At 35.0% G+C, this 20,164-nt stretch overlaps 1 protein-coding gene across 2 annotated transcripts; it reads right to left on the reverse strand.

Annotated features, from left to right (window-relative positions):
* Positions 1 to 4,974: 4,974 nt before the first annotated feature.
* On the reverse strand, positions 4,975 to 16,285 carry LOC111457404 (protein RIK). 2 transcript variants are annotated; one of them, XM_023099580.1, is made up of 12 exons: positions 15,991 to 16,283; positions 15,418 to 15,583; positions 14,711 to 14,809; positions 14,513 to 14,547; positions 14,356 to 14,431; positions 12,649 to 12,771; positions 12,480 to 12,566; positions 10,050 to 10,140; positions 9,828 to 9,936; positions 8,512 to 9,145; positions 5,687 to 5,921; positions 4,975 to 5,515 (listed from the first exon to the last, which is right to left on the reverse strand). In XM_023099580.1, exons 1-12 carry the CDS (start codon positions 16,074 to 16,076, stop codon positions 5,388 to 5,390), a joined length of 1,869 nt encoding a protein of 622 aa, XP_022955348.1. In that variant the 5' UTR covers positions 16,077 to 16,283; the 3' UTR covers positions 4,975 to 5,387. The 2 variants fall into 2 exon arrangements, with proteins under 2 accessions (XP_022955348.1, XP_022955349.1); XM_023099581.1 differs by lacking the exon at positions 4,975 to 5,515 and having other exon boundaries at positions 5,751 to 6,454; positions 15,991 to 16,285.
* Between the last annotated feature and the right edge of the window lie 3,879 nt (positions 16,286 to 20,164).

Consider the following 20,164-nt stretch of genomic DNA (forward strand, 5'->3'; position numbering starts at 1 on the left):
TTTTTTTTTTTTTTTTTTGTTACCTAATAATACTATCAAATTTTCATATAAATTAATAATATGGGTTGTTCCAATAATTTTATTACTTTAATTAAGTTTAATAATTAATTATCATAAGTTTGTTCATTAATAAATTTATTAGGAATAATGTATTTTTATTTTTTTTTTTAAATTAGTTTATTTAACCATCCATTTTAATAATTATACTGAAATAGATCAATTTAATAAAATTATATAAATTTTTAATTACAAATAATTAATACAATAATCAAATTAACAAATTAATTATGTATGTTATATTTTGAAATTAAATATCATCCTATCAAATAACAACAAACATCAAATAATGAAAATGAACATTTATATTATATATAAATATGTGGTAGTTGTAAGGACTCGACTTTCCACACACGCGTTGGTCGGAGTTGTCACTTAGCAATAAAAAAAAAATTATAACTTAAATACATGAAAACATGCTAACGGTAATTTACAAACAAAAAAAAAATCATGCTCGGGGTACCCTCTAAATAATTTTAAAAAACATGAAATTTGAATAGTTAGTTTCACACAACATCATTCCAAAATTTCATAGTTCCCATGAACTAGGGGTGTTCTAACAAAACTTAAAACAATAAAATAAGTTTAATGTGGAAGCGTCCTAGATAGTAAATTAAAACATCAAACTCTGAGTTGTCGTATGACCATCCTTTCCACCCTGCTCGCACTCCCATGCTACAACGTTGTCCTTACCTGAAAATCAAGTATTAAAATACTCATTAAGGCTATCCACTTTTGGGGCCAGATATGTAAACTACCATATAGTTCATCAATCGAAATCAAGACACCTTGGTGATTGATTACTCATAACACATAGCGTGTAATCTACTTATCCAAAATAGTTTACAGCAATCATTTAGTGACAAATAGTGGTTGACTACCCGATACACACAGTGTGTAACCCTTACTGCGGTATTCATGAAAATTATGAACAAAGTGTTCAGGGAGTATCTTGATGTCTTTATCATTGAGCTCATCATAACATCTTGGTACTCTAAGTCAGAAGCAGAGTATGAAGATCATGGAAGGTCTTGTCTGGATTCCAGCCTTCAAGCAGAGCTTTTAGGAATTAAAGTGAGGATGGTGATAGCACCAATTCTTATAATGTCCGATGACACGGATAATCTCGTTGTGTATAATGTCACCTTAGGAAAAAGACTCGGTTGTGTGCTTGTGCAGAATAGAAAAGTAATTGTCTATGCCTCCAGACAACTGAAGGGTTATGAATGCAATTACCCCACACATGAGACACAGAAGGTGGTCGGAACTAGTGAAAGACTATGGCATCGAGATTCTTTACTACCTAGGCAAAGCTAATGTTGCAGCAGTGTCTTTAAGTTGGAAAACAACCCACACTTCTGCATTGATCACCAAAAATAGCGAGTTATAGGTTGAGATTTTCGATATTGATGTTATGGTCAAAGGCATCACTGCTCCTGCTCAGTTAGCATAGCTAACCGTCCAACCTACCTTCCATAAGTGTATTATATACACATAGATAACAGACATGCATCTCTATACAAGGTTTGTGAATTGCAGGAGATAGAGAGAGTTGAGGGGTTCTTAGTTTCGATAAACGACGAATTCTTGTGGCAACATCGTCTATGTGTGTTGAAGGATGAAGAGATCCAGAAGAAGACATTGGCTAAAGCTCATGATACATCCTATGCATTCTACCTTGGAAGGACGAACATGTATCAAGACCTGAAGGGTAGCTACTGGTCACCAAGATTGAAGGGAGAAGTTGCAGAACTTGTGAGTCAATGACTTGTTAGCTAGTAAAGGACCTAAAAATAGGCTCTTAACTGCATAATGTCTCATGTCTCTCGAAAGTAAACATGAGGTACTTTCACTTCGAGAGGATCTGTATTATAAAAAGATTCCTGTCAAGTGGTTGCATAACAAAGAGATTCCTTTAGTCCCGATCTTATGGGGTAACCATCGAGACAACGAGGTGACCTAGAAATGTGAGGAGGACGTGAGAAGGTCCTACCAAAAACTCTTTCTAAGGATATATAACTTTTGGGACAAAAGTTCCTACGTAGGGGAGAATTTGTAACGCTCGAACCTGGCAGGTACATCAATTTTCCTAACTCTCTCTTTACTTTACCTACTCAAACACTCTTTACTTCTTATTTTTCAAATGTATGATGTCGTTGGTTGAGGTTTGGAGGTGCTTGGAAACATAGTAACCATAGAGGGGTATTAACAACTCAATAATAACTCAATAATAGTATCTTCGTAAATCAAGATAAATACACTAAAAATTTTGACACGATAGAATTTTCGAGGCTTCAAATCTTGGATCGTGACTAAAAAAAGTCAAAAACAAGCAAATAAAATAAAAGAAGGTACCATTTAAATCAAATTAAAACAAATAATATAGCAATTAAAATCAAAACAAAATTCAACTACAAATAGGTGTCATTTGAGTTTATATTACAAATGGAAAATGAGTTTGGGATACAATTACAAACAAAATACAAAAGATCTAAAATACAAAGATTGGACTGACACCTTGGGACAACTCCTCTATGACCACACAGCTCTCGAACGCTCCTCAACCTCGAGTGACAACTGCGCATACCTAAAAAAAAAAAAAAAGGAAAAACGGGTGACTATAAAAATACTTATTAAGCAATCTACTTGTAAGCTATCATCACACCCTTGACCTAGTAGGTATCTACGCCTAATTCTATAGTTACTTGAGCTTCTGAAAATGTCTCGAAGTTCGGAGCGATTCTCATGATTGTCACAAACCCACTTTGGGTCTAGAGGTAGTTGTTCACTCACTTCTAGGGTCAACTAAGCAACAAATCTCATATCTAGGTTGAATTACTTTTCTATTCTTGGAGTTAGTCAGCTTGCATAGCCACAATAGTTAACATTCGGTATTGTGGGTTGAGGCACTACCTCATAAAATCTGTTACAATAGTATGGCATCTTGAAGTTTTTGAACATTATCATCATAGGGCCATAGAGTCAAGGAATCTAGGGGGATCGACCCTCATGTATTGGCCAATTACTAGGTTATCTGTGTGATCCTATGCCCCCTCTCAAGACGAGTTTACAACGTAGAGGTTTTGTTCAAGAGTCCCCTAGTCATTTCACACAATAGTGACATCTGGTCATCTCGACATGTTGTACTATCCGACCTAGGTTTGGCTTGACGATACTTGTACTATTATCTCTAGGTAGGACATGCATTAAAGGTGTACTAAAGGAGATAGGAAGTAGAAATTCTATCCGTACTATCAAATTGCTATTAGGCATGTTAAACTTTCTTAGTTATCTTTGTCGTGAAAATCTACAAGATTCTAAGAGACGTCTAAACAGTTTAAATCTAATCTCACGTTTTTAGGACGCTCGGGAATAGCTCCTCATGACTAATCCAATTCCTTGGTGCACTCAAGGCTAGACCACTAGATTCTCAATAGGAGTAATTAAGCAATTAAATAAAAAATATAAAAAAAATAAACACATTCAAAATCAAAGTATAAAACCTAAAAATATATATATTTTTTTTTTTAGAAAAATCTAAAAAAATCTTATCATTATTTTAAATGAAATAACAAAATATAGTTTTAATGCATCTGCTGCTACTACGTAAATGACCATATTTAATGAGTTGTTTTGAAAAAATGTCAATTAAAAAAAAAAACTAAATTTAGATTTGAATTTTGAAAATTAAATGAAATTAGAACTCACCAACGTAAATCCAAAGTAGAATTAAAACATGAATCTAGATTTACCAATATTTCATTCCATTTTCATTTTCAACATTTTTCAAATGGATTTCTTACCATTTTCCTTCCCTAAACTAAATTAATTTTTAATGCTTATCTAAATTTTATGGATTGGATGGAGTTGCATTGGAGCCAACTAGATAGACAGATTTGTTTATAACCTCATTCATTATTAACAAAAATATCATCCTTCAACTATACATAAGACCAAACTAGACTAAGCTTTACATATTTGCTCATTGGTTATTTTGTAAATATTATTAAATAGAAGGCTAAATTAATAAAAGTATTCAAAAATATCCTTAAATCCTTTTGAAAAGTTCAAAAAATACATATGGAATGAATTTTTAAAATAACATTAATATCCTTAAAATTTAAAAATAATTATAAAAATTGTTACCCTTACTAAACAAAAAATAATTTATGGATCATCTTAACTTTTTTTTTTCTCTGTAATGAATGATTCAACCCATAATTAAACAATTTACAGTTTCTTATTCTTTTTATTCTTCTTAAACAACCTCTTAATTCCCTTCTTTCCTTCTTAAATCTCTAAAACTTTCCTCTTTTCTTCTTTATTTATTTATTTATTTATTTTTTATTTAAATTCTCTCGGAATATTTTCAAATATAAATATAACAAAATTCAATAATCATATAGCCCACAAGTGGATTATTTTCCAACTAAAAATAATTTTAAATTTTTTTTTTAGAGTTGAACATTTTTATATTTTATAGGTAGAAATCTCCTATAAAGAAGAGAGAGAAAAAGAGATTGCATCACAGAGAGATTTCATTTATATATTAATGATAGTAACTTATAAATTTTTTTATAAAAAAATTAAAGATGTTAATACTATTTTTGAACTTATGGTATTAACAATACCATCCACATTATCAATAAATATATTTTTTGAATTTTTTAAAAAAATGTAATGATATTAGTGAAGCCTTTGAAAATTTGAGGCGAGTATTTTTAACTTCGGTACTAATAAATAAAACAGTTCAAAAGTTCAAAATTTTGAAATAAAGTTAAAAGTGTTTTTAAAAGTACTAAAAAAAATTGAAATTAAAGTAAAACAAAATTCAAAATTAATCAAGTGTTTCTAAGTTCAGATCTGAACAGAGATCTGTTATGCAGTGAACAAGAGCGACATATACAATCTTCTTCATGCACTTAAGAAAGCTGAAACATTTATTTTAAATGCACACTGCTTTGCTTCTGTTTTGTGTGTTTGCTGCTAAATGCATTCAAAATTTCTTCCCCACCTTCATTCTGGGCTGCTGCTTAATCGCTCGGGAAATATAGCAGTCGAACTTCAAGCATTATACGTGATCAACGAATGTTGTAAGCTTACAAAGTAGTATCTTTCCATTTCAACTTCAACCCTAGTATGGGAAAACTACCAATTTACAACAATTTCTAACACGACCCATGACCACTTCGACACTTCATCAAAACAAATAATCCCCCACTGCATAACCATGTTGCATGAGAGGTTGAAACGCGTCGACAGCACGTCTTAGTCCAAAAGTATATAGGAGATGATGAAAATGTTCTCACTAATGAACGCCATTTTAACTTCTACACAGCCCAGAAAGGTTTTCGACTTGCCAAGCCACCAGTGGAGTTCTTGCTGTTCAATGATTCAACGCCTTCCTCTGCATCATCATCTTCTTCTTCTCCATATTCCATTAGCTTGACTAATGTATCTGCATAAATTATCAAAAAGAGATCACTCGCAAAAACTAGAATGGAAGCAGGTTAGGTAATTAAATGGTATCCTTTCATTGGGAAGAACTTTTTTTTTCTTTAACAAAGAACATATTTCTAGCGTGATTGGCTATCAAACTACAAGTAGAAAACCAAGTCAGTTATCCCACCTGAGACAATATCAGGTTTTATTGTGTCCAACGATAGTTCCTTATCTTGCACTATAACCTTAACTGTTGATGTAGACTTTACTGGTGTGGGTGGAGGTGGCATGGATCGGGGCCGAGGTGGTGGCATTTCATTGGATGAAGGCTGAACTAGCTTCCTAGGAGCAGGCATATTTGATACATTTCTCACAGTGGTATCTGCTGCTGATTTGTTTGAGGGCTTCAAAAGTTTTGAATCCTGCAAGTGGAATTAGAAGGGAAATATACAACATAATTGGACCAACTTCAAATCCGACACACCGCAAAAGCCTACCAGAGCAATGAGCATCTTTAATTTGACTTATAAATTACCCATCAAATCATGTATGTGAGAGCAAAGGAAATATCAATATGGTCATTAAATTAAACAGTGATCGAAATCATTTTAAAAAATGGCAGACTCAGCTGACAAAGAAATCAAAACACAAGAAATAACAATTTCTACATCAAGAGCAACACATCAAGAATGGTCATGGTTACGTAAGGCCTTCAAGAGATGACTAGAAGAATAGCAAGCAACAGCACAAGAATAATGTGATAAAAAAATCATTGGAAACAAAATGGAGATGAACAACAAAACAGGCACGATTTTTGAATCCTTGTTAGATGAGACCATTAACAGCCATCAGTTCCAGAGGCTGAAAGCCTGCGAAACTGAAAAAACAAACCAATGTTCCAACAATGTGGTCCAAGAACTTCAGCCTGTAAAGCTTCAAAAGTCAGAGAAAATACCTGTAACATTAAGCACTGAGGTTAGCCAAAGATAAACTGCATATCGAAAATAGGTCATTATGAACAAAGCCAGTGACGTAATGTTACAACAATTGAGGTGCAGATACGGAAGAAAGATTGAAATCATCATGTCATGCAATTCTAGACTGAGAACTACGGCTAAGTTCAAACTAAGAGATGGACCATGTCTATTCAAGATTAAGATGTACAATATCAATATTTCTATCAAAAGAAAATATTAGCCTAACTACATAAGCGTGACAACATCTCCAGCCCTTTCATTCTAGATTGGCGTTATGAAAGATAAGATAACCAAACCATTGGATTCCTTCAAATGAATTACTCAAGGTTTTTTAGCTTGTTCTTATAGATATGAAATAAAAAAACACTATATAATAAAACCAAAGCAGGAACCTGAAGGCGAAAATCTCTTTTCAAGTTCCAAAACAATAAGGTGATAGGCCTTCTGTTATTACTTTTTGTAGGAGAAGAGGATAGAATAGGTATAGAAGGAGCATAGGTATTTGAAAGTGAAAATCTGTCATGGGAGGTGTTCAAGAGTCATGTTTGTTCATGTTTTTGTCTTGTTTGTTTTTGGACAGAAACCAGGCTTTCATATTATCAATTACCCCTTTTGCATCCCATTTCATACTATCAATGAATGGTTACTATTTCCTATACGAAAAAATACCGAACTTACATGGAGAAAATAAATCAAAGAATATAATGACCATACAAAAAGACAGACCAACAAAAGGAGCCAAAATTAAAAAAAGAGGATACAAAATAGGACCTAAAGGTTAATTATAAAAGTCCTGATACACTGCCGTACAAAGAATAGAAACCTCACAAGGGACCAAATCTCCTCTCACAATCTTTCTAACTCTCCTAAAAATCTTATCATTTCTCTCTAGCACTTCCACACGGAATAGCACAGACACCTGAGAGAAACAAATAATGCCTATCCTCACAGAAAGGGAGGTGAAGAATCCTCAACAATGAAAAAGCAATCCGATGACAGAAACCCAAAACTCACCACACATTTGGAATAAAAAAACGATTCCAGACCAACAAAACAAACTAGCTTAACTCCCAAGAGTGTGGTCAACATCCTCTGCTGTCCTATCACAGATGCAGCACTCCAACAAACAATGAAAAAAAACCACAAGAAAACCCTTGAAGGATCAAAACCCCAAATTTGGACATCCCCCTCCTCCCCTAAACAACAAAAACTCCATAAGCAGCAACAACATCCATAATATTTGTCCTCTTCATATTAGAAAAGAGAAGACAAATTACCAGTAGAAGGAAAAACAGAGACCATAGAATGACACCTCATGGAAACGAAGGAACAATGTGCTGAGAGTCTACCTCCCTTCCCCTTATCCTTCCAAAAATATATAATAGACCCATCACCCATAAAAAAACTAAACTGAGAGAAAAAAGGAAACCTCTCAGCAATAGATTTGCATAGGTTTCTGAAAATACCTTTCGGATCTCAATCAGAGAGACCATACATGCTCACAATAACCTTAGGGCACATACGGTGTTAGTTTCCAGAAGAAAATGCCACAAATTTTTTACCAATAAGGCCTCATGCATGTTATAAGCTTGGGCAATAGGAGAGGAGGGGTATATTGGCTTGTTCTGGTATTATAGTTATGGGAGAGACCTTTTGACCCACTTGGGCAATATAGTCGAGGGAGAAACAGGAGTATTCAAATACTTCCTTTGCTTGTACCATTGATTATTATCAATTAATAGATTGAGTTCTATCAGCCAGAAATAATTTCACTTTAAATTGCCCCAATTGACACTAAACCCCCAAAAAGAATTTTCAAAATGAACTCTTCGTCACACACTTGTTCAAGTCCCTGTCCAACTTACACACCCGGTATTCTATCAATTCTGATGTATCTATGCAAGGATTGACATTAAACAGGCCACAGCCTTCACACTTGAAAAGCTTGTCCTTCCTCAATGATCCCTTTAAAATGGCTCAAAATACAAATCAAATAAAGAGCTAAACACTCAAACAAGAGGGAATAAACTGATACCTGATTGCTTATTGGGGAACCCTGCACACAAATTGGTAGCTCTTGAAATTTACGCCTCTGATGAGGACGTTTTTCTTTCTCTGCATCAGTGCTAACACTCACATTCGACATGCTCGGTGCTGACCTGTTTGGGACAGCTACAGACATGGTAGTTGAAGATACTTGTTTAAGGGCTAGGGCAACTTGTTGTAAAGGTGTCGCTTGAGGATATATTCCACTATATCCATTATAGTTTGTCCCACTAGATATAAGTGGCTTGGAATAACTAATGGCAGTTGATTGAGACTGTGACAATCCAGCTTGTAATATTGAACCTTGAGTGATCACAGGAGCAGCTCCTGGTATAACAGAAGAAACTTGAGAGACTATGGTTGGAGAAGCTGACGAGATCGAACTGGAAGCTGAACTTGTACTCGTCTCATTTCCCAAGCTATCAACTCCTGTATACAACTGCTGTGGTGTTGAACAAAGCAGTGGAGGTGGAACAGCATTATAAACCTTTGGTGGAGGTGGAACAGCTCCATAGACCTGAAGCAGAGGTGGAATAGCTCCGTAAACCTGTGGTGGAGGTGGAACAGCTCCATAAACCTGCTGTGGAGGTGCAACAGCACTATAAACCTTACATGATGAAACCCTAAAACAGTTGGAAACATCGGCGAAAGTTATACCTTAATAGTTAATACAAATATACAACGACATCTCATGCAACAATTAATTAAATGATTTTACTTTCCATGAGAAATGATAAAATACACAACAAAATAGCCTGAACTACTTAACCGAATCTCTAAAAGATGAGTTCTAAATCAACACAACAGAGAAAAGATTTTAACACTTATCACGCGTCAGGGAAAATTTCTACTTGGTTCTCCTCTCCCGAACTCTTGTAATTATGACACCTAATCTACTAATGCCAAATGAAGGAATTATTTTGATGCACTTGCCTTTGGATTGATTTTTCATAGCCCGCTTTTGAAACTTTCACTAAAGAAAGTTCCTGGTTTCTTATTAAAAAAAATAAGGGTAGGGAAATTTATACCACATAAATAACATTGAAAAACCACCACCGACAAGAAACCTTTAGAATGTCAACCCTTAGATCAAAACAAATTGCTTCATGATAGAAATAAGTTGCAGTTGCTGCTATATGAGGTCATAAAGATGGGAAATAGAAAAGGATTACATGCCTCTGCACTGCAACTTCTTTCAGAGAGGATTCATATGCCTATGCGTTTCTCTTTAAATGCTTATGCACAAATCAGAAACCAATTAACTTATTAGTAGAACACTAACAACAAAACACACAATCCAATTACCTTGAAACACCAAACTCTTTACTGATTGTATCCATCAGGTTTTCAGCCAAATTTTTGGCATCCTCAAGACTTTTGAAATTGTTACTAGACAAGAATAAATGCAATGGTTCTGCAAAAAGAGAAGATTTTATTCAAATTCAATGTGGATGATAAAATAGCACTGCACAGTCATACTCTCTTATTAATTATAATGATGGTAGGAATCATCATGGTGAAAAATACCTTCACATGCACCTTCAGTACTTCCCGAACCAAGTCCTCGGAGAGAGACAGTTACTCCTGTTTCAGCCATTATGTGATTTATATACTGGTCCTGCACAAGACAAAACAAAGCCACCAACACAAAAACAATCTCCCCCAGATGTTTGGAGATGCAAAGCTTAAAACATTAGCATCTCTCACCTTGATTGTATGAAACAAAAATATTAACTTCCAAAGAACACGGTCATGAAACGAACAACAAAACAAGGAAAACATACACGATTTCTTGAGAATGACACCATGTCATTGCAAATGGCAAGAATATAAAATTACATTGTGCAAGTAATAAATCAGTAATGCTATAAATTATTTTCCCCTTTCTTAAGAAAGAAAAAACCATCTGTTTTGAACAATGTCAAACGTGCTAGAGAAATGATAAAGTCAAAATTAAAATTTATAATCTTTAGTTAACAGTAGAAAAAATTACATCAAGAATAAAAACTTGAACTTGACAAACAAAAAGAAAAGGATACATTGAACTGGATAAAACCCATAAAATGGTGTGAAGAGAAGAGAGAGTGATATTTGAATGAAACTTTTTTATCTGAAAGATTTGCGCTTCAGGTGGGACCATTAAGCTTTTTTCTGGTAGAAGAGATCCTCTAGAATGTTTAAATTTTCTTAAAAATTGAGAACAGGAGCATAAACTGATGAGCATTAAAAATGTTACATCAATGGTGTGCCATAATGTTTGCATCATGTCTGTGTCCATACTTCTTAACCCACAAGAATCTATAGATTCCTCAAGCTTATAGTGAGAAGTATACCTAATGTTCCTACCAAAAAGAACATAAATATAATGGAGTAATTCTACATGGTACGTTTACCAGTCAGAACTGAAGCCACGCAGTTATAACATAATAATCAGTTATAAAAAGATGAATTGTTTTTTCTAATTAAATAATGAATACAGGAGAAAGGGGGTAAACATTAGGAAGAAAAAGGTTGTCTTGCCTCTATATTCTTAGTGGTGGGAGCAAAATGGACAAGATTTTTTAAACCAGTATGGCTCATTACAGCTTCCACAACATTTGGGAGGCCTTGTAGTTGGTAATCTAAAGCATATAAACAAGGCCCTCATAGCTAAATATAGTTTGGCATTTTCTACATGAGGAAGCTATTCTGGCTAAGTATTATTAAACCGGTATAGCTTGCTTATGGCCCACTCCTGTTTCGAGGGGATCTCAAAATCTTCTCGACCATTTATTAGCTACATTATTGCTCTCATTGGTAATCAAAAACAAAAGAGGATTGGAAATGGTCATAACACTGTGTTTGGGCATGATTTTCACTAAATGTGAACTTCCTCCTACTGCCTTTCCAAGGTTATACCGTTTATCAACTAAGCCTTTGATATTATTGCTCTTACATGGAATTCTTCAGAGGTAGCATGGGATTGGGCCTTCGGGGGAACCTCAATGAGATTGAATTCTGGAATGGGGTAATCTATCCGACCTTTAATATTCTTTTAAAGTCTGTTAACTTGAGGAATATGAATGACATGGTTTTGACCTCTTGATCCTTCCAAATCTTTCACTTTATTGGACGATTTGATTCACTCAAAAGGTCCAACTACAAATAATATTTACATAGTCGTTTGGAAGGATGTTGATCCAAAATTAAGGTTCTTTTATGGGGGCTTAGTCATGGAAGTATCATAACTGTTGATCGCCACTTAAGTCAAATGCCTCATTTTTTTCTCTCTCCTATATAGTGTGCTATGCGTTCTTCTATTAATGAATGTCCGGGCCATTTATTTTCTTTTTGCTCCTTTGCTTATCACTATCTGAACTTTATGATGGAGGCTTCTAGTTGACGCTTCGTTGTGCCATACAACATTCATGATCTCCTACCTTCTTTGTGCGTCATCTGTTCCACTGTCCCAAGAAGCTTCTATGCTTGGTTTTATCAGGGTTTCTTTTTGGACTCTTTGGTGTGAGAGAAATGGATGAACTTTCAGGGATACTTCCTCCACTCTAGTTTTATGGATTTGAGTATCTTTAGTGCTAATTTTTGGTGTAAATTTAAACACCTTTTCAATAATTATAGTCTTTCTACCTTAATTTCCAACAGGAGAACTTTCATGTATAAACCTTTTGGTGGTTGGTATTAACTCCCTTTAATTCATTCACCAATGAAATTGTTTCTTTTTCCAAAGGAAAAAAAAAAAAAAGTAAACCCTTGTCCTTCCCCCTCTCTATATACATGTGTTCATTTTCTCTTCAATTGCAATAGATGTGCAGAATTAACATAATTCAAAAAGGATTGTCCCGCAAAAGGTTAGAGAAGAAAGTGTACTTCCTTGCACTCTATGGCACCACACAGCAATGGACCAAAATGTAGTCCCATAAACTATATAAAACAACATGGAGGACCCAATAAACAACTTACATTTGGTCCCCGTATTCGAGCAGCAATGTTCATAGATGGGTCCGTGTCAAAGCCCAAGAATACACTCGTGGTCAATGGCTGATTAACCTGATTAATTAGGAAATGAATGATCAGCATTAAACATCAACTAGTTATTGCTAATAAAACTTGGCAGAAACTCCGATCATACCTTGAAGTCATTGTTTAAAGAATTAAAAGACAATGGCACAGCATTCTGACCCTGTCTCAGCATTTCTTCAACCATGGCAGCAGCTCGATCAACAGCTAATATCCTTTCTGCCATATCTTTCAACTGCAGAAGTTTTTATATTAAAAATATATCCATATTTCAATAAGGAAAGGCTACCATGTCTCCATGACTAGAAAAAATGCTAAAAACTGTGCATATCTAAAGAAAATATCAACCAGAGAAACATTCATAAATGTCAGAACACCATCTGAATTGAATCATGATGTCCAACATTTGCACTAGTGGCTCTAGGGAAGTCGTGCCTTAGCTCATAAGATACAAGAGGAATAAGAAACCACATGAGGGGAAGAAAGGGAGGACGGGTCTAGAGGGAGTTCATGAACTTGATGGTAAATGTGTGAATTACAACCAAAAAACAAAAAACAATCCCTGATATCAGCTTCGATGAAAACTTAGTTTCTTTGAGGCTGGTAAGCTGGAACTTTAAATGCCTAGAGGCCAAGAGGAGAAGCATACCGGAAGTTGTTCTTTTAGAAAAGTTACGTACGGCTCTAATTCATTCGAAGAGAGAGTCATATTGGTTAGTCCAACTATTCAGACTATTTTTGGGCCTACACTTTTCTTGCAATGTAGAATATGAGTTTGGTTTTTGCTCGCGACATTGTCAAAGGACATTTCCCTTTATCGATACCCTTAGCAAATGATATTGGGATTTGGAAAATGAATGTGCATGGCAGTCTCCTTTCATTTAAGAGACCACTTTCTCGGGAGTTTTGGAGGATTTTTCAATTTATATAACGGTGGCTGGAGTCTCAAGGACAACTTTAGTACGGTGGCTTTCATGAAAAATTCCAGTGGGGTCAGGACTAAGAGTATAATATGAAGCAGTTCAATAAACCCATTGTTGATTGAGCTATATGGAGCTTCCTTTAGTCAATGAAAGTTCTTATGGTTTAATTTGGTTTGTCTGGGTAGGTTTGGTATTTGTCTGGAATTCTTGGTTGGCTCAGATCAAAGACTTGGGATCCCTACCAAATTATCCATATAGGGGAGCTTTTCAATTTGAAAATTCAAAATTCAAAAACACCCCAGGCACGTCTAGTGGTATTGGGGCATCTAGAAATAGTGAAGGGACTTTGAAGAAATGGGTTCAAACTCTATCGCAGCACCAACAACCTAGGATGTTAAAATCGAACCGAGTTTCCAGCCAACTAATTGTCATAGGGTCATGTTACTACATCATGAGATTAGATCAGGTGCTTGTACGCTAGCCCAAATACTCACAAATATCAAAAATAAACTATATGTGTGTGTTCACAACCACCTGTATAGTCGAAGCTTTCTTTTCAGAATTTGAGACTGCAAATTTCTTTGTTTCACTTCCATTATTGATAAATACAACCCAATTCTGTTCCTCATACTAATGCTAAACAATAATTTAAGATTTGCTTTTAATGAGAAACAAACCAAATTGAAAGAACGCTAGGGATAAACAAAAAGAAGGTTGAAACCAAAAAGAGCCGAACTAAAACAAAAATAGCACCAATTTAATGTGTTTAAATAGCCTGCTTTTACCAGAAAAGAAGTTTAGAAGCTTGTTCATGGTTTATAAAAGTCTCCCAATAGAAGCTAGTAGAAATAGTTCATTTCATCATACATGCAAGAGAATCGGTGAATCCTACTTACATGGACTCCGGCAGAGATGTGAAGATAGAGTGGCTTGTTGCCATCTGGAGGCGTGTTTGGAGGATGATACTTGCCCCTGCAAGTGTAATCAAAGTTTACTTCAGAGAATACATCATAGGAAAAATTCCACCATAATTAATTCCAATTACTGCCAGACCTCGTTATCACCACAGCACCAGTTTGTCTTTGAATCTGCAAGGAAAGTGACATAGCGGGGAAAGCAATTTTACAAAAAACCCAAAAAAATAAAAAATAAAGGAAGAACAAGAAAGATCGTGTCTGGTGAAGGATACAATACATACGGATCAGAAACTAATAAAACCATCAACCCAGCATACTCTAAATACATACTCACCTCCTCCTGGGTCTGACGTTTTGTGAGCTTGTACCGAACAGAAGGTTCTGCATCATTTATTGATATTTCTCTTGCAATTAATTCATCTTGTATCTTCGACTAAAAGCAGACATGCAAAAACAAATACCTTCCATGATAAGAAAGAGGTGCACTCACATGACATAATTGAAATTACAGTGATTGTCCAAGAAAAGTTTCTCAGACCCAGGGGGCTCAAACATCTACGTAATCACAGTGAAAATGATACGAATACAGCCTAGTGATATCAAATTGCTTTCACTCAGAAAGCCTCAGTAGTTATTAACATAGACCAACATCAACAACTATGAAACAGTTAAAATTCAGATTTAAAGAGATATTAATAAATTTTTCAAAAGAAAAACATGGGTACCATGAAACATGCATAAACTGTTATAATAAATTAATTTAACTTTAATCCTTATTAATTGACACTGCATCTCGTGTGAAACATGTACGAAAAATACTCGCACAACCAAGCATGCTACGGAGGAATGCTTCAAATTCCCTCTGGTATCTTTGGACTACAAGGAACCAATAGACCAGTATTGATATACATAAATGCTTTGTAGAATTTATGTAAATCCTGAAGCTGCATGGAAGATAAGAAGGCCTTTGTAGAAAGATATAAAACACCTGATATGGCCTACGGTTGTATATCTCTACAACAATAAAGGATATTAAATCACCTGGGTTATGGTTGCACAGTTGACTGAAGAAACTTGTGCCAATGCCGCCACACTGGCGACAGCAACCCCACCAAGGGGTGTCATGTTGTATGACGGGAGAACCCCTGGAACTGCAATACCAGTAGAAAGAAAGGACTCCGCAGGTTGATCCCACTTTCTTTTCTTTCTGCGAATGTTAATATAAAAAAAAATTAATAAAAGAGAAGGAGAAAAACACAACACAGATAGCGAGTATTTATGAAAAAGATCAACAATTCTTCCTGTAGTTTACTTCACTATACTGGAATTCTTGTAAGTTGTCCATTTCTAAAATCAACCAAGACGAGTTAGTTTAAACTAAATCCAATTGGTCGACTAGGACTAACATCTCACATTAATTAAAATACCCATACTACTAGTAAGATTAATTCCATCAGAAGCTCTTAAAGAAAATTTATAGACGAGTAAAACTAATAGATCTTATGGCAACAAAGCAGCGCATATGATGATATTCTCCAAAACAATACAACCAAGATCTCGCTCATTTTCTCCAAGGGAATTCGAGTATAATCGGATAGGGAGAGATGAGAATACCTTGGCTTTGTTTGGGAAGAGGAATCGATATTGGGAACTGCGCTGGGTTCGTCCAAGGAAACCCTAACGCCACTGTCCTCCGTCATAAGTAATCGAGAAAAGCTTCTTCTTCTTCTTCTTCTTCTTCGTCTTCTTCAGAGGTCGAAATCGGGAGCGTGATGATGAAGATGGTGCAGAGCGCAGCGCGGCCGTTCAGTTGCTCAAAGATGAAAACGACAGTATGCTCACGGCGGGCACCGGCTTTTTGGCTGATGCGCACAGGCGTGGAGCCAATTTCGCTCCCATTTTAATGAATAATAATAGTAATAATAATAATACAGAAAAAAAAAATATAGAAAAGAAATTCATATCCTTTCAACAGGTTTTTAAAATTTGTTTTAATTCATATTCGAAAGTACATATAACCACCACTATGTGGCAAAATTCATGTCCAAAAAAAAAAAAAATTGAAGCCATGAAAATTTGGTTGATCGTTCATTCCTATCCCGCATGTAATATCTCCTCTTCAACTCATCGAGACAGATAACAAATTGTTTATCTTATGGGTATCGGTGAACAAAATATCCACTTTGTCACTCCATTCAAGTCCACAATTTTTTTATATTGGTCCACTACTTCCTTTCGTCGTGCCACCTTTCATGTGTGTCCTTCTACCACGTTACAAGACTTTGCAGTTGAGTTGTTTGCATATCCATTGTTGTCCACGGAATGTCAATCAATTCTAAGAGAAACGAAGTTCTTTTCCTCTTCCTTAGTTAGGATGAATTTTCGGTCCTAGTATGTATACTAGTTGGCATTTTCAGAGTGCCTCTTCCAACACCACTCTTTTAGCATCAAATGGTTGTGGTTGTGAGACCTAGTACTCTTTTGAATCCAATCAGATATTCTCTAGGTGTAATGGTCGGTCTAATGTTAGGACTGTGCAACAATTCACACACTTAATCTAGATGTATACAAAAAAACAAAAAAACATGAGAGAGAGAATGCAAAGAGATATATTGACTAGAAATTTATATTAATTACTTCAAGTATATATATTATAGAAATGGTAGAAATGTACATCTTCTGCATAGCATATGTGTGCGCATATATACCTTCCACCTTAAGTAACATCAAATTTTTAATGAACAATTTGCTTAGGATCCAATCATAAACCAAATCCCTCCTGAGTCCATGAGAGGGTAGAGCCTCATAATTCGAGTCCCAAAATCATCATTTAAAATAATAACTCATAAACTTTTCATATATTAAAAAGAGTAAATTTTATCTCGTGATATGATGTTCCCAACTCCCTATTTCATCAAGTCTCCAAAATTGTAGGCATATCTACAAAAGTTAGTCTCACCCATACAAATCAAATCAAAGGACAAGCTCTTGACAGTCAGAGTTCATAACTCACTTAGAATTAAGATCGATTTATATATGATCATCATTTGAAATATTAATCTTCTCAATTAATAAATTATAAATAGACAGATTAAATATTTCATGGTCTAGTCTTATACAAACTCAATGTATAGGATACCCACATTCACCTATCTTCACATGAATGATTTGGATCAAATCATTTGTAACAATTACCAACTAGATTCTATCGATAGTCTCACTAGGACAAGACATCAAACTTTATCCATTTACTATAGATCCTTTAGTTTACTAGGAACATGATTCTCATGTATGTCAACACATGTTTAAGATTACCTAATAACCTTGAATTTTTAATATAATCGATAATATTAAATTTTAAACAAAATAATTAAAATTATGAATAAAAATTAAATAATTAGGATGAGGTTTTAGAGCATAAATCTCACCATTTTTGACATTCATCTAACCACAATCGGGTAGTCTTTCTTCAATAGTTCTGTGCATGGGACAATTCTGATTGAAATTGTTGTAAATTGTCATAAGTTTTTTTATTTAATTTAGTTATTAACTCTCATCAATTTATAACCGTTGATTAAATAGAAATATTATTAATTTGATTATTAATTTTGTAACCATTTTAATATTAATCTTATTTAATTCCAAAATGTTTGATGATTTAAACGATTGTCCCTATATAATGGGCTTATCTAGTAGGTTGATGATATCGGAATTTGAGAGAGTTTTGTGTTTCACATTGTATTTCTTGAGTGACATTTTGGTGAGTCTTTGTAGTGTAATAGTGAGGTATTCACCTGTAACACTTTGATTATTAGTGATTGGTTGCTACCGTGGATGTAGAGGAATTTTTTCTCTCTGAACTGCATAAATATCTTGGTGTCTCTTTTTGTAATTTCGTTCATTGGTGTTGTGAATACATTCATTCCGCTTTCATCACAACAAGTGGTATAAGAGCTTGATTGTGGTATTTGGGGTATTGTGAAAGATTTGACCTCATCGACGTTCACAATTGTGCTTATTTTCTTGAAAATTAATTTTCAAGAATTGTGTTTTTCTAGTTTCATCTAGATTACTTATTACAAATGGCAGAATCATCTGGAATTAAATCACGGTGTGGATCGAGAATTTTGAGTTCTAATCTCAAAGTAGAAAAATTTGATGGAACCAATAATTTTGGTGTTTGGCAAGGCCAGGTTAGCAATTGGCTGGCCATGCAAGAACTTGATGCTTCTCTACAAGAGAAGATGCCTGAAGACATGACAGACGCCGAATGGAAGAAATTAAATCGACAAGCTTGTGGAATTATTCGATCCAGTCTTGGCAAGGATAAGAAATATCCATTTATGAAGGTGACCATGGTGAAAGAACTACGGGACAAGCTTAGGGCGAAATATATGCAGAAGAGTGTGGAAAATAAACTCTATTTGAAGAAGAAACTCTTCCGTTTTAACTACAAGAAAGATATCTCAATGGCTGAGCATTTGGATGATTTTAACAAAATCATCATTGATTTGCTCCATCTTGGTGTTAAGATTGATGACGAAGACGAGACATTGTTGTTATTGAATTCTTTGCCGAAATCCTACAAGTTTTTAGTAACCACTCTACTACATGGTGCCTATGATATTTATTTTGAAGATGTTTCAAATGCCTTAATAAATAATGAGGTGCGAAAGAAGGACAAGGAGGCATATCAAGACTCTAGCTCAAATGTTCTCACTGCTCGTGGAAGGACTTTTACTTGGAAAAAGAGCGAATGTGGAAAGTCCCGATCAAAGTCAAGAGGTAGATTTGATAATTGGAGAAAACTTGATAAAAATGAGTGTATGTTGTTGACAGAAAGGCCAGAAAGGTTGCTCGATTTTAAAAAAGAAGGGGTCAAAGTCCAATGTGGTTAGAGATGACGACACTGATACAGATAATGTCTTGATGATCTCTCTATCAGTTAGTCAAATCAGTGAATGGATTCTCGATTCTGGGTGCTCCTATCATATGTGTCCCAACATAGAGATGTTTTTGGACTTCAAAGAGTTCAATGGTGGAGTTGTCTATATGGGCAATGATAGTACTTGCAAGATGATGGGAATCAGCTCAGTACAAATCAAGATGTTTGATGGGGTTGTACGAAAACTCAATGATGTGAGGTATGTCCTTGACTTGAAGAAAAATTTGATTTTCCTTGGCGTTTTAGATGCGCGTGGTTATCGTATCATTTTGGAATGAGGGAATTTGGTAGCTCGTGGAGCTTTGGTGGCAATTTAAGGGACTAAAAGAGGTAGCATATACTACCTCAACGGAACCACAATAATTGGGCATGCTGCTATGGCAAGTTCGAAAGTACAAGACATATCAAAATTATGGCCTATGCGACTCGCGCATGCTGGTGAGAAGGCGCTCCAAACATTGGTGAACCAAAGAGTCCTTAAGGGTGCCACAACTGGTAAAATTGATTTATGTGAACATTGTATATTTGGTAAACAAAAAAATGTGAAATTTGGTATAGTTATACACCAAACAAGAGGCATTTTGGATTATGTTCACATTGATGTATGGGTCCCACGAAGAATGTCTCATTGGGAGGAAAGAGGTGGTTTGTCATCTTTATTGATGACTAGTCAAGAAGAGTTTGGATGTATCCCATGAGGCACAAAAACGAAGTTCTCCAAATCTTCTTGGAGTGGAAGAAGATAGTAGAGAATCAGATAGACAGGAAAATAAAAAACTGAGATTAGACAACGGTGGAGAATATACTTATGATCCATTCCTTAAAGTATGTTGAGATGAAGGG

The sequence above is a fragment of the Cucurbita moschata genome, unplaced genomic scaffold (assembly GCF_002738365.1).
Source record: "Cucurbita moschata cultivar Rifu unplaced genomic scaffold, Cmos_1.0 Cmo_Scf00020, whole genome shotgun sequence".
Classification (NCBI taxonomy): domain Eukaryota; kingdom Viridiplantae; phylum Streptophyta; class Magnoliopsida; order Cucurbitales; family Cucurbitaceae; genus Cucurbita; species Cucurbita moschata.

What these genes read in the sequence shown, in the direction of transcription:
- LOC111457404 (XM_023099580.1), bottom strand. Translation starts at nt 16,076, where the DNA reads ATGACGGAGGACAGTGGCGTTAGGGTTTCCTTGGACGAACCCAGCGCA. An exon ending in CTCGAATACGGGGACCAAAT is followed by an intron (nt 10,141 to 12,479) that starts GTAAGTTGTTTA and finishes TGTCTTGTGCAG; the next exon opens with GACCAGTATATAAATCACAT. An exon ending in AAAACCTGATATTGTCTCAG is followed by an intron (nt 5,516 to 5,686) that starts GTGGGATAACTG and finishes TAATTTATGCAG; the next exon opens with ATACATTAGTCAAGCTAATG.